We start from the raw sequence: 24,582 nt of genomic DNA, 5'->3' as shown, positions 1-24,582 counted from the left end.
GCATTTTATAATCTCTTTCTTGTGCTTAAAGGGTTCATGGAAGAAGAGCTAACAAGGCCATTGAACACGCGCTGAGAGCGATCAGGAATGATGGCCGATCCCGGGACTGGCCCACCAATGTGTAGGGGGTTAGAGTTGTGCTGAGTGTTGGACATGATCAATCCTTTTGTTCTCCAGAAATAAGCTGCCACCAGAGGTGCCTGGCAGCGGCTTACTCCACCCTCCCCATTTTAGTAACTGAACATTCATGTGTATGGACCGGATAGGGAGCAATTGTTGCATAATGTGTATGGAAAGCCTTAGGGTTTGCAAGTATAGGTAAGACTGGCTCTCAAGGTAGTGTGAGAGTTGTAGTTTTGCAGCAGTTTCAGTGCCCCAGCGAATGGAGTACTAAACTAGTGCCTTTCCAGGTGTTGCAAGACTATAACACCCATCATGCTCTGACAGCTGAGAAAGTTCACAGGTCAGGGAACACTGCAATGCATCAGTGATTTCCATCATGTCAGCTGTTGCAGAGTTACAACTCCCAGTATCCCCTAACAGACAGACACTGGTTGGGGAACAGCAGTGGCCTAGCCTGAGCTAGGGTGTGATGGGAGCTGTAGTTTTGCCACAGGCGGGGGACACTTCTCCAGGTGCTACAAGGCACGATTATCTGATGTAGAGGGACAGCACCCTGATGTATTGGACAGGGGTTGTGATAGTGGTAGTGCATGTCCCTTCTCCACCGCACCTGAAGCGGCTTAGGACAGAACCTTTCAGTGGAGTCCCACAGTGTCAGTCTCAGGTGCCATAGACTAAAGATATTTAGCTGTACAGATAGATCGGATATGAAGAAGCTTCAGCCCTCAACAGCCCCATAACAAGAATGAGATCTATGTCCGACCCCTGTGACCCAGTCACATGACGCTGGAGGCCTCTGAGAGCAGCATCGGCTGCTGGCCACTATACCACCTATAGAGATACCTGCCCTATACGTGGGAATGTGCAGCGTGGGAATGGATCTCTGCGAACCCTCTTTAGATGAATAGGAGAGCCATAAAAACGCATCATTTCTGTCCCCTGTGAATGGTCTCTCATAGGGTTATATACAGTTAGTCGCTGTCTGTGTTTCTCTCCTCGTCCTCCTCTGTAGTAAATCTATGGAGTCTGTCTTGTGCAGCGAGATAGGGAAGTATTGCTCTAGTGACATCAGGTTTTGTTGTTTCCTCCCCCTAGGATGGCTAAACCCTCTCTGCTATCCTAGACTCCACTCTTACCCCCATTGATATACTTAAAGGGATTGTTCACAAAATAAAATTCTTTCAAATCAACTGGTGCTAGAAAGTGGCAGAGATCTGTAATTTACTTCTATTAAAAACAAATGTAAAGTTTTCCAGTACTTATCATCTGCTGTATGCCCTGCAAGAAGTGGTGTATTCTTTCCAGTCCGGAGGGCAGGAGAGTTTTTTTTTTTATGGGCATTTGCTACTGCTCTGGACAGTTCCTGACATGGACAGAGGTGGCAGCAGAGAGCACTGTGTCAGACTGGAGAGACTACACCACTTCCTGCAGGTAATTTACTGCTATAATTAATATCAGTAAATTACATATCTATGGCACCAGTTGATTTAAAATAAAAATCTTAAGAAGGAGGCTGTGCTGAGCCACAGCATGTCCTTATCCCCCTTTCCTGCTTTGATTTATGTACAGGGCTCTTTCTCATCAGGGCACCGCCTCTTTGACACTTCAGCTCTGTGCATGATATAGAGCTGACAGATTCCCTTTAAGTGTGCCATATACTGGGACACAGGGATCGCTCAGTAAAGTGTCCTTTTTTTTACCGATGATACTAAGCTGTATATAGCGGATGATACAGTAGGTGATTGCATTAAATGATTATCGGCCATACTTGGCCAATTACTGACTGCTCAGGCCGATAATCGTTTAGTGTCATAGGATACGTTGAAAGATCCCGATGTGTGCGCCGACAATCTGCTGCGTGTCGCTCCATGTAATAGGAGGGGCAGTAGACCGCCGTTAACTTCAATGATTGAAGGATTCTCCGGGCGGCCCCTCCCACTATTCCCCGCTCCCTGTCTGTGCGTGTAATGGGGGAAGCGAGCGCTGAGCTGACAGGGTGGTACCCTCTTTCCCCAGATTCTATAGATTCTTTACTGTAGGAGCAGTGAGACTAAAAAAGTCTTTAGATAATATACTTTAAAAGCAGTGAGACTAAGGGCCCTATTCCACGGAGCGATAATCGACCCTATTCGGACGATTATCGCTCCGTGGAATAGAGACAACGATCAGCCGATGATCGTTGATATAGGTTAGAACCTATAATTGTCGGGCGCCGACCGTGCATCGCTACGTGTAATAGCGGTGCGCGGCCGGCGACTGACGATATACTTTACCTATCCACGCTCCAGGGCTGCTCATGCGGTCCACTTCTCCCCGGCTCCCGCGCACTCTAGCTTCAGAGTGGCCTGTCAGCTGACAGGTCGCTCAGCCAATCACAGGCCGTACTGAAGCTAGAGCGCGCGGAACCCGGGGAAAAGCGGACCGCAGGAGCAGCCCTGGAGCGTGGATAGGTAAAGTATATAGTTAAAGCAAGGGCTGCAAGGACATCGGTAACAATGTCTCTGCAGCTCTTGTTAAACGATTATCGGGCCGTGTAATAGGCCCAGTAAACAAGTGCCGATCTAGCAGTCTCACTGCTCTTACAGGAAAGAATCTATAGAGAGCTCCAAGTGCTCCGTAATCATTTGGGGCTATACAAATAAATATTATTATTATTATTATTAAGAGCATTGAGCCTATGGAGCTCTCTATAGATGCTTTACTGTAAAGCAGTGAGCCTATGGAGCTCTCTATAGATGCTTTACTGTAAGAGCAGTGAGCCTATGGAGCTCTCTATAGATGCTTTACTGTAAGAGCAGTGAGCCTATGGAGCTCTCTATAGATTCTTTTCTGTAAGAGCAGTGAGCCTATGGAGCTCTCTATAGATGCTTTTCTGTAAGAGCAGTGAGCCTATGGAGCTCTCTATAGATTCTTTTCTGTAAGAGCAGTGAGCCTATGGAGCTCTCTATAGATGCTTTTCTGTAATAGCAGTGAGCCTATGGAGCTCTCTATAGATGCTTTACTGTAAGAGCAGTGAGCCTATGGAGCTCTCTATAGATGCTTTACTGTAAGAGCAGTGAGCCTATGGAGCTCTCTATAGATGCTTTACTGTAAGAGCAGTGAGCCTATGGAGCTCTCTATAGATGCTTTACTGGATAGATGTCTAGTATCTCCTGGATCCCCCATCTCCTTCTGTTCTGGTTGCCCCCTGTTATCTGATATGATTGCACTGTTGGGTGATGGGATTGTCAGTGGAGTCCATTCCCCCCATGGTTGTGCCTCCGCCGCCCCCATCACCTGCCATATTGGTCTGTATTTTGCTGATTTGTGTCAGTAAATACAATGTGTAGCAGAGATCCCCTCCGATAAGGCGTCATCTGGCTGATAACAGTGTTGTACAGATGTCCTCCGCTCCATTGTGCTGAGTGTACAGGTGTTGTGTTTTCCTGACCTCTGCTCCATTACACCCATTTGCAGCATTCACCAGTTGCATGTTTCCTGGCCCTTAATTTCCCTGCGGTCCATTAGAAGTGAGTCACAACCTGCACCAGGCAGGACGCTCTCTTATCTCTGCTGTGTTTGTGGAGCTGTCAGCGAATTCTGCCATTCTCTGCAATACATCCCACACAGATATGTACTGGCAGCTGTCCTATATTGTGCATGGAGGAACATTGTATCATGAAGGTAACAGCACAGGGATGGTGGGAGTAGTTGTCCCATTAGTATAACATTCACTGCCAAGATTATATACTACCATTGAGTTACATCCTGTATTATACTCCAGAGCTGCACTCACTATTCTGCTGCTGGGGTCACTGTGTACATACTGTACATTACTGATCCTGAGTTACATCCTGTATTATACCCCAGAGCTGCACTCACTATTCTGCTGCTGGGATTACTGTGTACATACTGTACATTACTGATCCTGAGTTACATCCTGTATTATACTCCAGAGCTGCACTCACTATTCTGCTGGTGGGGTCACTGTGTACATACATTACATTACTTATCCTGTATTATACTCCAGAGCTGCACTCACTATTCTGCTGCTGGTGGGGTGACTTTGGGCTGTCTATACAAATACATTGCAGTTGTGGTATACCAGGTATGCTTAAAGCTTGTAAGGTATGTCTGTCCTTTCCATTAGATAGCAGCACATTATAGCGCCCATGGTGTGTATAATAACCTGGTGCCGCCCTGTAGCCGCCGCTCAGCACAGCTTGTTTTCCTGCCTGTCCGGGCCAGCGCTGCTGCTGCAGAAGTTCCCTTGGTTATTGTTTAATCATATCACCACCTCGGTCTAACACATTCCTCTTTGGGGAAGCCATTCACATGAGAGTGAACCAGTGCAATGCACATCATGTACTGACAGGGGGCGCCCTGTTTATACCAGGCAATGAATCAGCCACCATAACAGATTTTTTTTTTTTTTTTTTTTACAGAACTGATCAGATCATCTTTATTAGATGAATCTTCTTACATATACTATACAGACATGGAGAGAATGGAGCCCTGCACCTCACACCTATGGCTGACACTAATGCCTCTCAGTTACATTTAAGAACCAACGCCAGGATGTCTGTATATAATTTGATCAAACCATATTGCCCCATGTACCACGTGCAGGTCCCCTGGTTCACATGAGTCCATAGACTAATTCACCACTGTAAGTCAGCAACCGCAATGCAAGCACAAGCAGGAAAGGGAGGCCATAGAACGGCCCTGCACCCCCAATGTCACAGGACCAAACCCCAGGGGCCCCCCAAACTCAGCAGGTTCTGCTGGCGGAGAAAGTGGCCACCAAGCAACACAAGTGTGAATATGGTCTCACCACTCACCATCACTCCTGCAGGCAGAATGGGAAGGACAGGAGGCACCTGATGTGTGCACACAGGCGCCTCCTGCCAATTGGGGTCACATGGGTCTCACAAAGAGTAGTGCTAGAAAAGAGAGAAAGGTAAAATACAACATGGAGAGATGGGGCCTTACCCACTCCCTGGTGGGGATTGTTTGTGCAGCATTCAACACCTTCAGTAACCCACTCTAGTATATATCTGTGCCAGCCAACAGCCTCAGGCACCCACTCTTGTGTATAGATGTGCCTTCACGCCATCGGGCACCCACTCCTGTGTATAGATGTGCCTTCACACCATCAGGCACCCACTCCTGTATATAGATGTGCCTTCACGCCATCGGGCACCACTCCTGTGTATAGATGTGCCTTCACACCATCGGGCACCCACTCCTGTGTATAGGTGTGCCTTCACGCCATTGGGTACCCACTCCTGTGTATAGGTGTGCCTTCACACCATCGGGCACCCACTCCTGTGTATAGATGTGCCTTCACACCATCGGGCACCACTCCTGTGTATAGATGTGCCTTCACGCCATCGGGCACCCACTCCTGTGTATAGGTGTGCCTTCACACCATCGGGCACCCACTCCTGTGTATAGATGTGCCTTCACACCATCGGGCACCACTCCTGTGTATAGATGTGCCTTCACGCCATCGGGCACCCACTCCTGTGTATAGGTGTGCCTTCACACCATCGGGCACCCACTCCTGTGTATAGATGTGCCTTCACACCATCGGGCACCCACTCCTGTGTATAGATGTACCTTCACACCATCGGGCACCACTCCTGTGTATAGATGTGCCTTCACGCCATCGGGCACCCATTCCTGTGTATAGATGTGCCTTCACACCATCGGGCACCCACTCCTGTGTATAGATGTGCCTTCACACCATCGGGCACCCACTCCTGTGTATAGATGTACCTTCACACCATCGGGCACCCACTCCTGTGTATAGGTGTGCCTTCACGCCATCGGGCACCCACTCCTGTGTATAGGTGTGCCTTCACGCCATCGGGCACCCACTCCTATGTATAGGTGTGCCTTCACGCCATTGGGTACCCACTCCTGTGTATAGGTGTGCCTTCACACCATCGGGCACCCACTCCTGTGTATAGGTGTGCCTTCACACCATCGGGCACCCACTCCTGTGTATAGATGTACCTTCACACCATCGGGCACCCACTCCTGTGTATAGATGTGCCTTCACGCCATCGGGCACCCACTCCTGTGTATAGGTGTGCCTTCACGCCATTGGGTACCCACTCCTGTGTATAGGTGTGCCTTCACACCATCAGGCACCCACTCCTGTATATAGATGTGCCTTCACGCCATTGGGCACCCACTCCTGTGTATAGATGTGCCTTCACGCCATCGGGCACCCACTCCTGTGTATAGGTGTGCCTTCACACCATCAGGCACCCACTCCTGTGTATAGATGTGCCTTCACGCCATCGGGCACCCACTCCTGTGTATAGGTGTGCCTTCACACCATCAGGCACCCACTCCTGTGTATAGGTGTGTCCTCAGATGCCCCGGCACCCACTCCTGTGTATAGGTGTGCCTTCACACCATCGGGCACCCACTCCTGTGTATAGGTGTTTCCTCAGATGCCCCGGCACCCACTCCTGTTAGTATAGGTGTGTCCTCAGATGCCCCGGCACCCCCTCCTGTTAGTATAAGTGTGTCCTCAGATGCCCCGGCACCCACTCCTGTGTATAGGTGTGTCCTCAGATGCCCCGGCACCCCCTCCTGTGTATAGGTGTGTCCTCAGATGCCCCGGCACCCACTCCTGTTAGTATAGGTGTGTCCTCAGATGCCCCGGCACCCCCTCCTGTTAGTATAGGTGTGTCCTCAGATGCCCCGGCACCCACTCCTGTGTATAGGTGTGTCCTCAGATGCCCCGGCACCCCCTCCTGTGTATAGGTGTGTCCTCAGATGCCCCGGCACCCCCTCCTGTGTATAGGTGTGTCCTCAGATGCCCCGGCACCCACTCCTGTTAGTATAGGTGTGTCCTCAGATGCCCCGGCACCCACTCCTGTGTATAGGTGTGTCCTCAGATGCCCCGGCACCCCCTCCTGTGTATAGGTGTGTCCTCAGATGCCCCGGCACCCACTCCTGTTAGTATAGGTGTGTCCTCAGATGCCCCGGCACCCCCTCCTGTTAGTATAGGTGTGTCCTCAGATGCCCCGGCACCCACTCCTGTGTATAGGTGTGTCCTCAGATGCCCCGGCACCCCCTCCTGTGTATAGGTGTGTCCTCAGATGCCCCGGCACCCACTCCTGTGTATAGGTGTGTCCTCAGATGCCCCGGCACCCACTCCTGTTAGTATAGGTGTGTCCTCAGATGCCCCGGCACCCCCTCCTGTGTACCTATGTACTAGTCATCATCCAGTAGACCATTTATTGTGTAGGTGCCAGGCAATACCAGGGGCCTAATCCTAGGTATATATCAGTGTCCTTATGGGCCCTTATTATGTGTATGAGTAACCTCTGTTGTGTTTGCCATTCTAGACCATTACAGGCCCGCTCCTGTATCTGCACCTATTAAAGGGCTTATCCAGTGCTACAAAAACCTGGCCACTTTCTCCCAGAGACAGCACTGCTCTTGTAACACATTTAAAGGCCCCAATATTCCTGTATCTGCACCTATTTATATTTTCAGAGGCCCCAGTCCTGTTTCTGCGTCTTCGTCATCACCTGGTAGGCCTCATATTGTGTGTGTGCCAGTCAGCACCCTCACAGGCCTATTTGTGTGTATCAGTTGCCCCCCAGGGGCACAAGATTCCACATTGTTCCCCAAAGATATGATGCCAGTCAGCACCTGCAGTGCCCGACCTTCATATATATATATATATATATATATATATATATATATATATATATATCTACCAGACAGACCCTTGTGGAGGAAGGGGACGGCCATTTATACCCCCACAACTCCAACCCATGGACCAAGCAATGGGCAGTATGAGATGATGGTGGGCTGGCGGGGGACGACCCCAGCCCCTGATTTGCTCCCTCGGAGTCCCTGTGTCTTGTGGCTCGGACTATAAATGGTGACGTGCACTTTGTGTCCCTTTATATCTGCTTGAGAGCCTCCACCATCAGGGACGGTCCCGCTGGATTAATGATCAATCCCCCCGACCTGCTCACAGGATCCTTGGAGTCAGCACTTCTGCCCTGACCGCTCCGCACCTTGCTGCTTTCCCCACTCAGTAGAAGGAAGTAGCAGGAGGCAAGCCATGGAGGCAAACGCCACCGCAATGCAGAACCCCTCAGGGCAATTCAACATCTCCGACATCATAGTCATCGTGGCTTATTTTTTACTCAACGTGGCCGTGGGGATCTGGGTAAGAAATCATTTGTATCTTTCACTTCTCTTAAAGGGACCTTAAACTTAAAGGGGTCATCCAGGATTAGAAAAGTCTTGGAAAATAGCGCCACCCCTCCCTGTCCTCAGTTTGTGTCAGGTATTGCATTGAAGCTTCATTCACTTCAATGGAACTGACATGAAAACCACACCCAGACTGGAGACAAGAGTCATGCTGTTTCTGGAAGAAAGCGGACATGTTTTTCTAAGCCTTTATAACCCCTTCAAAGCCTCACTCTGGCAATGCAATCTACTGCTCCCTGTTATCAGCCATCTCAGGCTGGGGAAAGGCTGACTAGAGTGTGGGGCAGCATCCTCCTCTATGTACATCACTGTCTCTGCTCCTCTTATGAGGCTGCAGTACTATTATAGCCTCCAGACTGGTTGCGGTAAAGTTTGGTGACAACTTATTTATACATTGATGGAAAGAGTCTGCCATTGGACGACCATAGCCAGATAGATGTGTCCAGTGTCGGACTGGCCTACCAGATGACCGGGGAATCCTCCGGTGGGCCCCCAACTTTAGCACCTGCACAAACACTGATTGACATGTTGTTTCTCACTGGGTCTTCATTGGTGGGCCCCCAGGATCATTTCCTCTGATGGGCCCCAGATACCCCAGTCCCACACTGGATGTGTCAGCAGCAGCAGCAGCAATGGTCATGGAGATGTAACAAGCTCAGCCCTGCTGTGTTATCAGAGTCAGCTAGGTGTGGATGCAGGGGCTGGCTGGCAAATTTTAGCCCGGGGGGCAAGTACACAGCACTGGCCCATGAGTAGCAGGCTGGCAGCCCATCCTTAAAGGACCACTCTGGCCTCTTACCTCTTACCTATAACATCTTCGGTCCTTCCAGTCATTTGTGACCAAATATCCTACTGTGCCCTGTGAAAGGGTCAGAACTCACTTTCCTGTATAAGTCTATGGGGCGGCTCAGTGATGACACAGAACGGTCCCATAGACAGATGCTAGGAAAGCTGGGTGACCTCTATCATACTGAGTACAAGATGCTGGGAAAGCTGGGTGACCTCCATGATACTGAGTATAAGATGCTGTGAAAGCTGGGTGACCTCCATGATACTGAGTATAAGATGCTGTGAAAGCTGGGTGACCTCCATTATACTGAGTATAGGATGGTGGGAAAGCTGGGTGACCTCTATCATACTGAGTATAAGATGGTGGAAAAGCTGGGTGACCTCCATGATACTGAGTATAAGATGCTGTGAAAGCTGGGTGACCTCCATTATACTGAGTATAGGATGGTGGGAAAGCTGGGTGACCTCTATCATACTGAGTATAAGATGCTGGAAAGCTGGGTGACCTCCATCATACTGATTATAAGATGCTGGGAAAGCTGGGTGACCTCCATGATACTAAGTATAAGATGCTGTGAAAGCTGGGTGACCTCCATTATACTGAGTATAGGATGGTGGGAAAGCTGGGTGACCCCCGTCATACTGAGTATAAGATGGTGGGAAAGCTGGGTAACCTCCATCATACTGACTACAAGATACTGGGAAAGCTGTGTGACCTCCATCATATTTAGTATAAGATGCTGGGAAAGCTGGGTGACCTCCATCCTACTGAGTAAAAGATGGTGGAAAAGCTGGTGACCCCCATAATACTGTGTACAAGATGCTGGAAAGCTGGGTGACCTCTATCATACTAAGTATAAGATGGTGGAAAAGCTGGTGACCCCCATAAAACTGTGTACAAGATGCTGGAAGGCTGGGTGACCTCCATCATACTGAGTATAAGATGGTGGGAAAGCTGGGTGACCTCCATCATACTGAGTATAAGATGGTGGGAAAGCTGGGTGACCTCCATCATACTGAGTATAAGATGGTGGGAAAGCTGGGTGACCTCCATCATACTGAGTATAAGATGGTGGGAAAGCTGGGTGACCTCCATTATACTGAGTATAAGATGGTGGGAAAGCTGGGTGACCTCCATTATACTGACTACAAATACAAGATGCTGGGAAAGCTGCCTGACCCTCATTATACTGACTACTACGCAAGATGCTGGGAAAGCTGGGGTTACTGTATTTTTACAATAGTTTATATCACTCGATGTACTTCTGTATATATGTCTCCTCTATGTACTCCTGTGTAGGTCTCCTCTTGTATATATGTGGCTCAGGGAAGAAACAGAGTGCTGCACCTCACACCTATGGCTGATACTAGTGCCGCTTGGCTAAATAAAAAACACATCAGAATTTTGTGTATGAATTGATCAAGCCATACTGCCCCATGTACCTCGTGCCGGTATCTGATACACATGGGTCCCTACACTAAGTCCACACCGTGCCAGTCAGTGGCCACCAACCCCGCAGGCGTGCACAGCCAGGGAACGGGGGCCATGGGACGGCCCTGCGACCCCCATGCCACAGGACCAGACCCAAAAACACCACACCAGAACCCGGCCAGCACCGCCGGCGGAGAAGGTCGCCCCCAAGCAGCACAAGTCTGGATAAGGTATTGCGCTCACCATAGCTGCAGCAAACAGAATGGGAAAAAAAACAGGAGGGATTAAAACCATGTGCACTCAGGTGTCTCCTGCTAATTGCGGTCATGTGGGTCTCACCAGGAGGAGTGCAAAACACGGAGAAAAGAGAGAAACAAAATGCGGTTCAGGGAAGAAACAGAGTGCTGCACATCACACCTATGGCTGATACTAGTGCCCCTAGGCTAAATAAAAAACACATCCGAATTTTGTGTATGAATTGATCAAGCCATACTGCCCCATGTACCTCGTGCCGATATCTGCGCCTGCGGGGTTGGTGGCCACTGACTGGCACGGTGTGGACTTAGTGTAGGGACCCATGTGTATCAGATACCGGCACGAGGTACATGGGGCAGTATGGCTTGATCAATTCATACACAAAATTCTGATGTGTTTTTTATTTAGCCAAGCGGCACTAGTATCAGCCATAGGTGTGATGTGCAGCACTCTGTTTCTTCCCTGAGCCACATCTTGTATATATGTATCATCTATATACTTCTGTATATACGTCTCCTCTATGTACTGCTGTATATATGTATCCTCTATGTCCTCCTGTATATATGCCTCCTCTATGTACTCCTGTATATATGCCTCCTCTATGTACTCCTGTATATATATATGTATACTCTATGTACTCTTGTATATATATATATGTATCCTCTATGTACTACTGTATATATGCCTCCCCCTGTATATATGTATCCTCTATGTACTGCTGTATATATGCCTCCCCCTGTATATATGTATCCTCTATGTACTGCTGTATATATGTATCCTCTATGTACTGCTGTATATATGTATCCACTATGTACTCCTGTATATATGTATCCTCTATGCCCTCCTGTATATATGTATCCTCTATGTAGCAGGGACACATGCAGGCAGGGGCATTTCCGGGATAAGCGAGGGGGGGGGGGGGTAGTGGGACACATGGTGCCTCCATCTAGGTAGAGTGTAGTAGTGGAGGTATAGTGGATAATAGGTGTAGTAGTACAGGTAAAGATGAGGGGTGAGGTAGTACAGGTATAGATATGGGGGGTATTAGTAATACTGATGAGGGGGATTAGTAGTACAGGTATAGATGTGGGCTGTAGTAGTACAGGTAAAGATGAGGGGTGTAGTAGGAATAAAGGTATAGATGAGAGGTGACAGGGGCATACTGGGGGAAACTGGGGCAGCTGGGGATGACTGAGAGAGCTGGGGGTGTACGGGGCAAACTGGGGGGTGAGTGTGGCAGCTGGGGGTGACTGAGGGGGATTGGGGCAAACTGGGGTTGACTTAAGCGGGACTGGGGCAGTTGGAGTTGACTGAATGAGGACTAGGGCAGACTGGGGGTGACTGAAGGGGGACTGGGGCAGACTTGGGCGACTGAGGGGGGACTGGGCAGACTGTGGATGACTGAGAGGGACTGGGGCAGACTGGGGTGACTGAGGGGGAATGGGCAGACTATGGATGACTGAGGGGGACTGGGGGTGACTCTAGGGGGACTGGGGCAGCTGGGGGTGACAGAGGGGGACTGAGGCAGACTGGGGGTGACTCTAGAGGGATTGGGCAGCTGGGGGTGATTGGGGCAGGAGTGCACATATCCCTCCTCCTCTCACCCCGGCACACAGGTTCCCCTCCCGGCCACACGTGCAGGTCCCCGGTGTCTGAAGCAGGCCACAGGGACTGTAGAGGTGATAGCGTCACTGCCATTACTGGAGCTGTACAGCGGGATCGGGGGATGCAGATCCCGCTGTTCAGCTCCAGGACCCGAAGCAACGTTATCACCACTACAGTCCCTGCAGCCTCCTCCAGAGATCGGGGACCTGCACGTGTGGCCGGGAGGGGAGCAGGACATGATATGTATAGCTGGGGTAGGTCAGTCGCGGCTCTGTTAGGCGGACTGCCGACCGCCCTGCACCTCACCTCCGGCGCGACACTCCACGCACCGCCGCCCGCCATGCACCTCACCTCCGCGCCGCCTGCTTGACCTGCACCTCTTGCCCGGCCGCCAACCCGTCACTCTACGCTGCTCTGCCTGCAATGATTTTTTGTGAAAATTGAATTTACGGTTTTAATCGAAATTGATTCTAACCTTCTGGGCAAATTAATTTGATTAATCGCCCAGCCCTAACTCCTCTGTATGTATGTATCCTCTATGCACCCCTGTATATATGTCTCCTCCTGTATGTATGTATCCTCTATGTACCCCTGTATATATGTCTCCTCCTGTATATATGTCTCCTCCTGTATATATGTATCCTCTATGTACCCCTGTATATATGTCTCCTCCTGTATATATGTATCCTCTGTATGTCTCCTCCTGTATATATGTCTCCTCCTGTATATATGTATCCTCTGTATGTCTCCTCCTGTATATATGTCTCCTCCTGTATATATGTATCCTCTGTATGTCTCCTCCTGTATATATGTCTCCTCCTGTATATATGTATCCTCTGTATGTCTCCTCCTGTATATATGTCTCCTCCTGTATGTATGTATCCTCTATGCACCCCTGTATATATGTCTCCTCCTGTATATATGTATCCTCTGTATGTCTCCTCCTGTATATATGTCTCCTCCTGTATATATGTATCCTCTGTATGTCTCCTCCTGTATATATGTATCCTCTGTATGTCTCCTCCTGTATATATGTCTCCTCCTGTATATATGTATCCTCTATGCACCCCTGTATATATGTCTCCTCCTGTATATATGTATCCTCTGTATGTCTCCTCCTGTATATATGTCTCCTCCTGTATGTATGTATCCTCTATGTACCCCTGTATATATGTCTCCTCCTGTATATATGTATCCTCTGTATGTCTCCTCCTGTATATATGTCTCCTCCTGTATGTATGTATCCTCTATGTACCCCTGTATATATGCCTCCTCCTGTATATATGTATCCTCTATGTACCCCTGTATATATGCCTCCTCCTGTATATATGTATCCTCTATGTACCCCTGTATATATGCTTCCTCCTGTATATATGTATCCTCCTGTGTAGGTCTCCTGTATATATGTATCCTCCTGTGTAGGTCTCCTGTATATATGTATCCTCTATGTCAGGGAGGGGGAACCTTGGCTCTTCAGCTGTTGCAAAACTACAACTCCCATCATCCATGGACAGCCTATGGCTCTCCAGCTATGATGGGAGTTGTAGTTTTGCAGCAGCTGGAGGGCCTTGGTTCCCTCCCCCTGCCTTATGTCCTGCTGTGTAGGTACCTTGCTTGCTGCAGACACCATCTTCTCTGTCTTCAGGCTCTTCTAGCCCAGTTGCAGAAGAACCAGCTGGGAGGAGAGAGCGGCCTCTGGTGGCCGGAGGAAGATACTGCCTACAGCAGTTTGCTTTTTACCATAAGCCTCATAGGCTTATAGAAAGCATAGTGGCCATACAGGGGGCGGGGCTTACCGGCATGGGGGCGGGGCTTCAGCGGCCGCTTCCATCACAGTCCGGATCCACCACAGCCACAGGTAAATATGACTGAAGAGGGCCGGGGCTGTAAGCAGGGGAGGCACTGAGGACTCCAGCCAGCTGTCAGCAGCCATGCGGCCCTGACAACTCGGGGAAGACCGGCCCGGGGGGCATATGCCTCCCTGCCCCCCTGCCCAGCCCGCCCTGGATGTCATGGATGCTCCAGGATTTGCTGTGTACAGACCTCCCTGCCTTGTCCCCCAGTATCTGCACAGGTGGAGCTGACCTGTATACCAGCTGTTACTATTGTTCTTCATGGATTTCTGAGGCCACTAGGACTGTATATGGCCGCTGGTGTACACCTTCAACTCCCAGCATGCCCTGACAGCTCGAGGCTGGAGATTATATCAGTTCTGGGGCATTATAAGGGAAGTGGCTGATATCTAGTCCCTGGTGTCCTGTGGTTTAGTATCTCAGTCCCTGGGGTCCAGTGGTTTAGTATCTCAGTCCCTGGGGTCCAGTGGTTTAGTATCTCAGTCCCTGGGGTCCAGGTGTTTAGTATCCCAGTCCCCGGTGTCCAGGTGTCCAGTCGCCCCCATCCCTGTAGACCAGTCGCCCCCGTCCCTGCAGACCAGTCGCCCCGGTCCCTGCAGACCAGTCGCCCCGTCCCTGTAGACCAGTCGCCCCCGTCCCTGTAGACTCGTCGCCCTCGATCCCTGTAGACCAGTCGCCCCCGTCCCTGTAGACCAGTCGCCCCCGTCCCTGTAGAGCAGTCGCCCCCGTCCCTGTAGACCAGTCCCCCCCGTCCCTGTAGACCCGTCGCCCCCGTCCCTGTAGACCCGTCGCCCCCGATCCCTGTAGACCAGTCGCCCCCGTCCCTGCAGACCCGTCGCCCCGTCCCTGTAGACCAGTCTCCCCCGTCCCTGCAGACCAGTCGCCCCCGTCCCTGCAGACCCGTCGCCCCCGTCCCTGCAGACCCGTCGCCCCCGTCCCTGCAGACCAGTCGCCCCCTTCCCTGTAGACCAATCGCCCCCGTCCCTGTAGACCAGTCGCCCCCGTCCCTGCAGACCAGTCGCCAGTCGCCCCCGTCCCTGTAGACCAGTCGCCCCCGTCCCTGTAGACCAGTCGCCCCCGTCCCTGTAGACCAGTCGCCCCCGTCCCTGTAGACCAGTCGCCCCCGTCCCTGTAGACCAGTCGCCCCCGTCCCTGTAGACCAGTCGCCCCCGTCCCTGTAGACCAGTCGCCCCCGTCCCTGTAGGCCAGTCGCCCCCGTCCCTGTAGACCAGTCGCCCCCGTCCCTGTAGACCCGTCGCCCCCGATCCCTGTAGACCAGTCCCCCCGTCCCTGTAGACCAGTCGCCCCCGTCCCTGTAGACCAGTCCCCCCGTCCCTGCAGACTAGTCGCCCCCGTCCCTGTAGACCAGTCCCCCCCGTCCCTGTAGACCAGTCGCCCCGTCCCTGTAGACCAGTCGCCCCCGTCCCTGTAGACCAGTCGCCCCCGTCCCTGTAGACCAGTCGCCCCCGTCCCTGTAGACCAGTCGCCCCCGTCCCTGTAGACCAGTCGCCCCCGTCCCTGTAGACCAGTCGCCCCCGTCCCTGTAGACCAGTCGCCCCCGTCCCTGTAGACCAGTCGCCCCCGTCCCTGTAGACCAGTCACCCCTCTCCTCTGTAACATATCCTGAGATGACATCACACCCCACAGAATAGCTAACCACCGTATACTCCTTTCTCTCAGTTATATATATCTCCTCCTTCTCTTGTAGTCATCGTGCCGTGTTAGCAGGAATACACTGAGTGGATATTTCCTCGCAGGAAGAAACATGGCCTGGTGGCCGGTAAGTGGACCCGGTGCGGGGGATGTCACTGCTTATTATTATTATTTATTAGTAATAATCCTCCGGGTAATGCGGCATCTTCTCCATAATCACACGGTGACTGTACACAAAGGGTTAACAGCCAAGTCCTGGGAATTACACGGGAAGGATTCACTCGGATTTGTAAGATGGATTAGTTGGAGCTTTTTGGCTTTTCAACCTATTCAGCTCCTTGGCACAGAGAGCCTGGCCGATACCCCAGAGAGGCCAATAAGTGGGCACATCCGCCCCCTGCTGGTGATATGAGAGTACTGCAGGTGCAGAGACCCAGCACATCAAACCTTCCCTGATGTATGGCACTCCTGCCGAAAAAACTACAACTCCCATCATGCCATAGACCTGTCTAGACCAGTATTCTCCCATCATGCCATAGATCTGTAGCTCTCCTGCTGTAAAACTACAACTCTCATCATGCCATAGACCAGTATTCCTCACTCAATGGCTCTCCTGCTGCAAAACTACAACTCCCATCATGCCATAGATCTGTAGCTCTCCTGCTGCAAAACTACAACTCCCATCATGCCATAGACCAGTATTCCCCACTCTATGGCTCTCCTGCTGCAAAACTACAACTCCCATCATGCCATAGACCTGTCTAGACCGGTATTCCTCAATCTGTGGCTCTCCTGCTGCAAAACTACAACTCCCATCATGCCATAGACCTGTCTAGACCGGTATTCCTCAATCTGTGGCTCTCCTGCTGCAAAACTACAACTCCCATCATGCCATAGACCTGTCTAGACCAGTATTCCCCACTCTATGGCTCTCCTGCTGCAAAACTACAACTCCCATTATGTCATAGACCTGTCTAGATCGGTATTCCCTAACCTTTGGCATGCTGGGAGTTGTAGCATGTTGGGTATGCAGGAGTAGCAGTTATACCGGATAGGTATAATTTGCCCTTCAGGGGTCTGGGAAAGCTGGGTGACAGCCAGTGCTGTACTTGTATGCTGGATCTGTTGTGTTGATAACGTCCCGTCTGTTTTTCCCTTCTCCGTTTAGATTGGCGCCTCTCTCTTTGCCAGCAGTGAGGGCTCCGGGCTGTTTATCGGGCTGGCGGGCACTGGGGCGGCTGGTGGCATCGCGGTGGCAGGATTTGAATGGAATGTAAGAGATTAGATGGGCAGTAAAATAGACACAATATGCAAACTGGGGGAATTTGGGCAACGATACTTGGAGTAGAGCTCCATCGGGGTGTCGGATGTGATTGCAGTATAAAGGAATGAATTGCTGCAGATGTTATTTCATTGTTGAAGTTAAAGGGGCACTCCAGCAAACAATTATTATTTTATTTAAATCAACCGGTGTCAGAAAGTTATACAGATTTGTAATTTACTTCTATTTAAAAATCTCCAGTCTTCCAGTAATTATCAGCTGCTGTATGTCCTGCAGGAAGTGGTGTATTCTTTCCAGTCTGACACAGTGCTCTCTGCTGCCACCTCTGTCCATGTCAGGAACTGTCCAGGGAAGTAGCAAATCCCCATAGAAAACCTCTCCTGCTCCGGACAGTTCATGACATGGACAGAGATGGCAGCAGAGAGCACTGTGTCAGACTGGAAAGAATACACCACTTCCTGCAGGACATACAGCAGCTAATAAGTACTGGAAGACTTCTTTATTTTGTTTTTCTTCAATGGAAGTAAATTACAAATCTGTATAACTTTCTAACACCAGTTGATTTGAAAAGAATATTTTTCCCTAGAGTTCCCCTTTAATTGGTAAAACCCAGAAGAGTTGTGCAGTGTGAACATGCCCTAAGAGACAACTACAACTCCCATCATGCTCTAGACCCAACTAGACCAGTTTTCCCCATGGCACTCCAGCTGTTACAAAACTACAACTCATAGTATTTCTCAACCTCTGAGTCTCCAGCTGTTGCAGAACTACAACCCCCATCATGCCTTGGGAACCAAATGCTGTCAGGGCATGATGGGAGTTGTAGTTTTGTAACAGCTAGAGAGCCACAGGTTGGAGAACAATACTCTAGTAAGTTTAAGTGCATGATGGGAGTTGTAGTGTCGTAACTTCTGGAAAGGCACAGGTTGGGGAACACTTATATGATAGGAGTTGTAGTTCTGCCTTCTGCACTGGGCCCACTAGGTACAAGCCACAGTCTTATAGATGGAGTCATGTTGGAGCCCATACACCGAGGCTCTTACCAGTATATGAGCCCTGCAGACTGTATATATTATATATAACTGTGATGTCTTATGTTACAGGCCACATACACCCTGCTGGCCCTGGCCTGGATCTTTGTCCCAGTTTACATCTCCTCAGGGGTAAGTACATTACCGGCATACAACACCAGGGGGCGGTATACAAATCATAATGCACCTCAATTACTGATCATTTCTATTCCTACTCTGTGGTGGTTCTGATGGCTTTCACTCCTTTCACCTCCAGAGCTGCATGCAGAGTTCTGCACGGTCTCCTCTGTGCAGTGTGCGGCTATTAGGTCAGGCGGAGAAGTTTAGATAATTTGCCAACCAGGCAATGTGTGAGGCAGCTCTGGATGTGACTGGAGTAGGGTACAGAATATGGATGAGTAGTAGTAATGTGTGAGGCAGCTCTGGATGTGACTGGAGTATGGCTCAGAATATAGATGAGTAGTAGTAATGTGTGAAGCAGCTCTGGATGTGACTGGAGTATGGCTCAGAATATAGATGAGTAGTAGTAATGTGTGAGGCAGCTCTGGATGTGACTGGAGTATGGCTCAGAATATGGACGAGTAGTAGTAATGTGTGAGGCAGCTCTGGATGTGACTGGAGTAGGGTACAGAATATGGACGAGTAGTAGTAATGTGTGAGGCAGCTCTGGATGTGACTGGAGTATGGCTCAGAATATGGATGATGAGTAGAAGTAATGTGTGAGGCAGCTCTGGATGTGACTGGAGTATGGCTTAGAATATGGACGAGTAGTAGTAATGTGTGAGGCAGCTCTGGATGTGACTGGAGTAGGGTACAGAATATGGACGTGTAGTAGTAATGTGTGAGGCAGCTCTGGATGTGACTGGAGTATGGCTCAGAATATAGATGAGTAGTAGTAATGTGTGAGGCAGCTCTGGATGTGACTGGAGTAGGGTACAGAATATGGACGTGTAGTAGTAATGTGTGAGGCAGCTCTGGATGTGACTGGAGTATGGCTCAGAATATGGACGAGTAGTAGTAATGTGTGAGGCAGCTCTGGATGTGACTGGAGTATGGCTCAGAATATGGACGAGTAGTAGTAATGTGTGAGGCAGCTCTGGATGTGACTGGAGTATGGCTCAGAATATGGATGATGAGTAGTAGTAGTAATGTGTGAGGCAGCTCTGGATGTGACTGGAGTATGGCTCAGAATATGGATGATGAGTAGTAGTAATGTGTGAGGCAGCTCTGGATGTGACTGGAGTATGGCTCAGAATATGGATGATGGGTAGTAGTAATGTGTGAGGCAGCTCTGGATGTGACTGGAGTATGGCTCAGAATATGGATGATGATAAGTAGTAGTAATGTGTGAGGCAGCTCTGGATGTGACTGGAGTATGGCTCAGAATATGGATGATGAGTAGTAGTAATGTGTGAGGCAGCTCTGGATGTGACTGGAGTATGGCTCAGAATATGGATGATGAGTAGTAGTAATGTGTGAGGCAGCTCTGGATGTGACTGGAGTATGGCTCAGAATATGGATGATGAGTAGTAGTAATGTGTGAGGCAGCTCTGGATGTGACTGGAGTATGGCTCAGAATATGGATGAGTAGCTTCATACTTTGATCTCTGCTTGCTGCTGGTGAACACTGTAACAAGCTGTGCAGAGACAAAGCATCATGTACAGCCTGTAGATGGAAGACTGACACTCATTGACAGCAAGCAGAGCTGTAGAAAACCATGGTTGCTTTCTTCCCAACAGTGCAACATCTGTCCCCAGCATCACGTCTGTGAGCGGTAATACCATACCGGGCCGTAATATGTGTCACTTAGATGACAATCCTCTGCAAAATCTACATCTACTATACCCGGAGGATGCATTGCAGCAGTTCTGTCACCTGGCAACACTCACTATGTGCATAAACAGGATATATATATATATATATATATATATATATATATACATATACACACACACACACACACACATGTATGCCCATTGTATCTGCTATACATGACAATGTGCAAAATCACTCAATGTATCTGATATTATTGGTGCTGCACTGCCACCTCATGGCAGATTGTAGGTACTGCAGACTATAGAATTTCAACCCTTCACCCATTTGTATTAATATACTGTATAAGGTTTTCAATGTAATGAATATCACTGCTACTACTACTTATCTTATACTTCCACATAATGGCGGCCTATGTTCTCTCCTCCTTCAGATTGTCACTATGCCGGAGTATCTGCAGAGAAGATTTGGCGGGGAGAGAATCCAGATGTATCTGTCTGCACTCTCGCTGCTCCTGTCCGTCTTCACTAAGATATCTGTGAGTAGTAAGTCATTTGTATCCTGTCCTGTATCCTTCATGTGAATGGACATTGTGTAATGCTCATTAAACCTCTTGGATAATAACCATTATGGCCACTAGTACAGCCCCCACAGGGTGACTCAGCTTTCCCAGAACCCTGTATGGCAAATCTGACTATTTACACATCAGTCAGTGAGGTCTTTCAATAGTTTCTTAGTTTGATCTATATCTGGGAAAGCTGGGTGAGGGCTGATATGGCTCTGGTGGAGTGGCCACCCAGCTTTACCAGACTCCTGAATGTTACACAGCAACACACCAATGTACACTCAGCGGCCACTTTATTAGGTACACCATGCTAGTAACGGGTTGGACCCCCTTTTGCCTTCAGAACTGCCTCAATTCTTGGTGGCATAGATACAACAAGGTGCTGGAAGCTTCCTCAGAGATTTTGGTCCATATTGACATGATGGCATCACACAGTTGCCGCAGATTTGTCGGCTGCACATCCATGATGCCAATCTCCCGTTCCACCACATCCCAAAGATGCTCTATTGGATTGAGATCTGGTGACTGTGGAGGCCATTGGAGTACAGTGAACTCATTGTCATGTTCAAGAAACCAGAGATGATTCTAGCTTTATGACATGGCGCATTATCCTGCTGAAAGTAGCCATCAGATGTTGGGTCCATTGTGGTCATAAAGGGATGGACATGGTCAGCAACAATACTCAGGTAGGCTGTGGCGTTGCAACGATGCTCAATTGGTACCAAGGGGCCCAAAGAGTGCCAAGAAAATATTCCCCACACCATGACACCACCACCACCAGCCTGAACCGTTGATACAAGGCAGGATGGATCCATGCTTTCATGTTGTTGACGCCAAATTCTGACCCTACCATCCGAATGTCGCAGCAGAAATCGAGACTCATCAGACCAGGCAACGTTTTTCCAATCTTCTACTGTCCAATTTCGATGAGCTTGTGCAAATTGTAGCCTCAGTTTCCTGTTCTTAGCTGAGCGGAGTGGCACCCGGTGTGGTCTTCTGCTGCTGTAGCCCATCTGCCTCAAAGTTGGACGTACTGTGCGTTCAGAGATGCTCTTCTGCCTACCTTGGTTGTAACGGTTGGCTATTTGAGTCACTGTTGCCTTTCTATCAGCTGGAACCAGTCTGCCCATTCTCCTCTGACCTCTGGCATCAACAAGGCATTTCCGCCCACAGAACTGCCGCTCACTGGATGTTTTTTCTTTTTCGGACCATTCTGTGTAAACCCTAGAGATGGTTGTGCGTGAAAATCCCAGTAGATCAGCAGTTTCTGAAATACTCAGACCAGCCCTTCTGGCACCAACAACAATGCCACGTTCAAAGGCCTTCAAATCACCTTTCTTCCCCATACTGATGCTCGGTTTGAACTGCAGGAGATTGTCTTGACCATGTCAATACTTATAGTAAGATGTGTCTAATGTGCGAGAAATACCTTAAAGTTGCAGCTTTTCAGTGTTCACTCCACGAGATCAAGGAGAATACTCACACAGATGCAAACTTTTGCGTAAATTTATTTTTCATAACACCGGTATCTCGTACAGGACTAAATCCAATGCTCACAGGCTGGCGTGTTCCACTCTCAGTCCAAACCATCCAACCTCGCGGCGGACGTTTCGGAGGACAGGCTCCTCCTTCCTCATTCGGAGGACAGGCTCCTCCTTCCGTCTTGACCATGTCTACATGTCTAAATGCACTGAGTTGCCGCCATGTGATTGGCTGATTAGAAATAAAGTGGTAACATGCAGTTGGACAGGTGTACCTAATAAAGTGGCCGGTGAGTGTATAGCCATATTTAAAGGAACCGTACTTTTTCTAGCATCTTTTCTCTGTAGCACTTGACACTCAAAAACTTGAAAAACTACAACTCCCATCATTCTCTGACAGCTAGGGGCATCTCTAACAATCATTATTGCCTTATTGCCTGAAAATTAAAAACTACAACTCTCATCATGCTCTGGCAGCCTAAGGGCATGATGGTTGTAGATTGGCTGTATCAGGTAAAGTAGTGGTTTTGCCAATGTTGGAGGACCCACAAGTTAGGGAGCACTAGTCTGGTCAGATCAAGGTCATGATGGGAGTTGTAGTTTGGTAATAAATATCTAGAGATTTATAGGTTGGGCAGTGCTGTTGTTGGATGATGGGCTAGTATATGGAGTTGTCCAGGTCTGGTGTCAGGGGTATACCTATAGGGCAGGGGTAGGGAACCTTGGCTCTCCAGCTGTTGAAAAACTACAACTCCCATCATGCATGGACAGCCAAAGCTAAAGCTTTGGCTGTCCATGCATGATGGGAGTTGTAGTTTTTCAACAGCTGGAGAGCCAAGGTATCTTACTCCTGCTTTAGGGGGTGTAGCGGTGTCTGTCACACCTGCACCCTGGAGCCGTTATGTAAGAAGACACCGGTGTTATAAATGTCACATGTTGGGTTGGGTTACACCTGTAAGCTGCAGGCTAGAGGGCATGATGGGAATTGTAGTCCACAGATCACTGGTATAGAAGTAAGTGGGTGACATGGGGGAAGATCCTGTGTAGAATGACATTAGGGGATGGTGGCAGTGGAGGGATATGACAAACTCCATGGTCTGCTCCTCCATTCTACCTGTTCAGGTGATTGACATGGAATGTAGGTCACAGGAGCTTCAGAGCAGCGCTCATGGGGAATGCCGAGAATCTCCATCATGTAACTGAATGTCACACAAATGTCTCCCAGTAATATAAAAAAAATGTGAGGAGAATGACGTATCAAATCACAGGGTGCCAGGTGTATGAAAGGCTTAGATACGCCCAGCAGGCAGTGACACACGTTATACAGTAAGATTAAATACACCAGGTATCAGACACACATTGTACAATATTGTAGGCTCAGATACCCCATATGGCAAACAATATTACACAATAGGGGCTTAGATACACTATTTGGCAGACTGTATCACAAGATAGGCTTATTTACATCCATTGACAGGTAGCTTCTCACTTAACAAGCTTAGATACAGGTCCATGGTAAGTACCACACCTGATAGGCTTAGATACATCAGTCGGTAGACATATAGGCTTACATAGTATTTCAGCAGTTAGTATCACATGAGGTGGATACCCACAGTCTTTGTCTTTGTGTCTTCAGAGTAGCAGGCTATAATACCTCATCCTACCACCAGTAGGCGCTGTGGAGCACTGTATAACATTGGCTGTAATACCTCATCCTGCCACCAGTGAGACCTGCAGGGCGCTGTATAACATTGGCTGTAATACCTTATCCCACCACCAGTGGGAGCTGCAGCATGCTGTATAACATTGGCTGTAATACCTGACCCTGCCACCAGTGGGAGCTGCAGGGCACTGTATAACATTGGCTGTAATACCTGACCCTGCCACCAGTGGGAGCTGCAGGGCACTGTATAACATTGGCTGTAATACCTGACCCTGCCACCAGTGAGACCTGCAGGGCGCTGTATAACATTGGCTGTAATACCTTATCCCACCACCAGTGGGAGCTGCAGCACGCTGTATAACATTGGCTGTAATATCCTGACCCTGCCACCAGTGGGAGCTGCAGGGCACTGTATAACATTGGCTGTAATACCTGACCCTGCCACCAGTGGGAGCTGCAGGGCACTGTATAACATTGGCTGTAATACCTCATCCTGCCACCAGTGGGAGCTGCAGGGCACTGTATAACATTGGCTGTAATACCTTATCCAACCACCAGTAGAAGCTGTAGCATGCTGTATAACATTGGCTGTAATACCTTATCCCACCACCAGTGGGAGCTGCAGCACGCTGTATAACATTGGCTGTAATACCTGACCCTGCCACCAGTGGGAGCTGCAGGGAACTGTATAACATTGGCTGTAATACCTCATTCTGCCACCAGTGGGAGCTGCAGCATGCTGTATAACATTGGCTGTAATACCTCATTCTGCCACAAGTGGGCGCTGAATAACATTGGCTGTAATACCTCATCCCACCACCAGTGGGAGCTGCAGCACGCTGTA

The 24,582-nt window shown here is 49.4% G+C and overlaps 1 protein-coding gene across 3 annotated transcripts in view; it reads left to right on the top strand.

Moving 5' to 3' along the window:
* The first annotated feature begins 8,203 nt into the window (after positions 1-8,203).
* The window catches only part of SLC5A10 (solute carrier family 5 member 10), a 90,896-nt gene continuing 74,517 nt past the window's right edge, over positions 8,204-24,582 (top strand). Inside the window, exons 1-5 of one of the 3 annotated variants that reach the window (XM_069984211.1) lie at positions 8,204-8,311; positions 15,998-16,069; positions 17,111-17,215; positions 18,328-18,387; positions 20,463-20,567. In XM_069984211.1, coding sequence (XP_069840312.1) covers positions 8,204-8,311; positions 15,998-16,069; positions 17,111-17,215; positions 18,328-18,387; positions 20,463-20,567 — 450 coding nt within the window. Of the gene's footprint in view, positions 8,312-14,204; positions 14,295-15,997; positions 16,070-17,110; positions 17,216-18,327; positions 18,388-20,462; positions 20,568-24,582 lie in introns of those variants that run through there. The other 2 variants (XM_069984212.1, XM_069984213.1) reach the window with 2 other exon arrangements.

This window comes from Dendropsophus ebraccatus, chromosome 9 (genome assembly GCF_027789765.1).
Source record: "Dendropsophus ebraccatus isolate aDenEbr1 chromosome 9, aDenEbr1.pat, whole genome shotgun sequence".
Lineage (NCBI taxonomy): Eukaryota > Metazoa > Chordata > Amphibia > Anura > Hylidae > Dendropsophus > Dendropsophus ebraccatus.
This window is presented reverse-complemented; position numbering and strand designations above follow the sequence as displayed.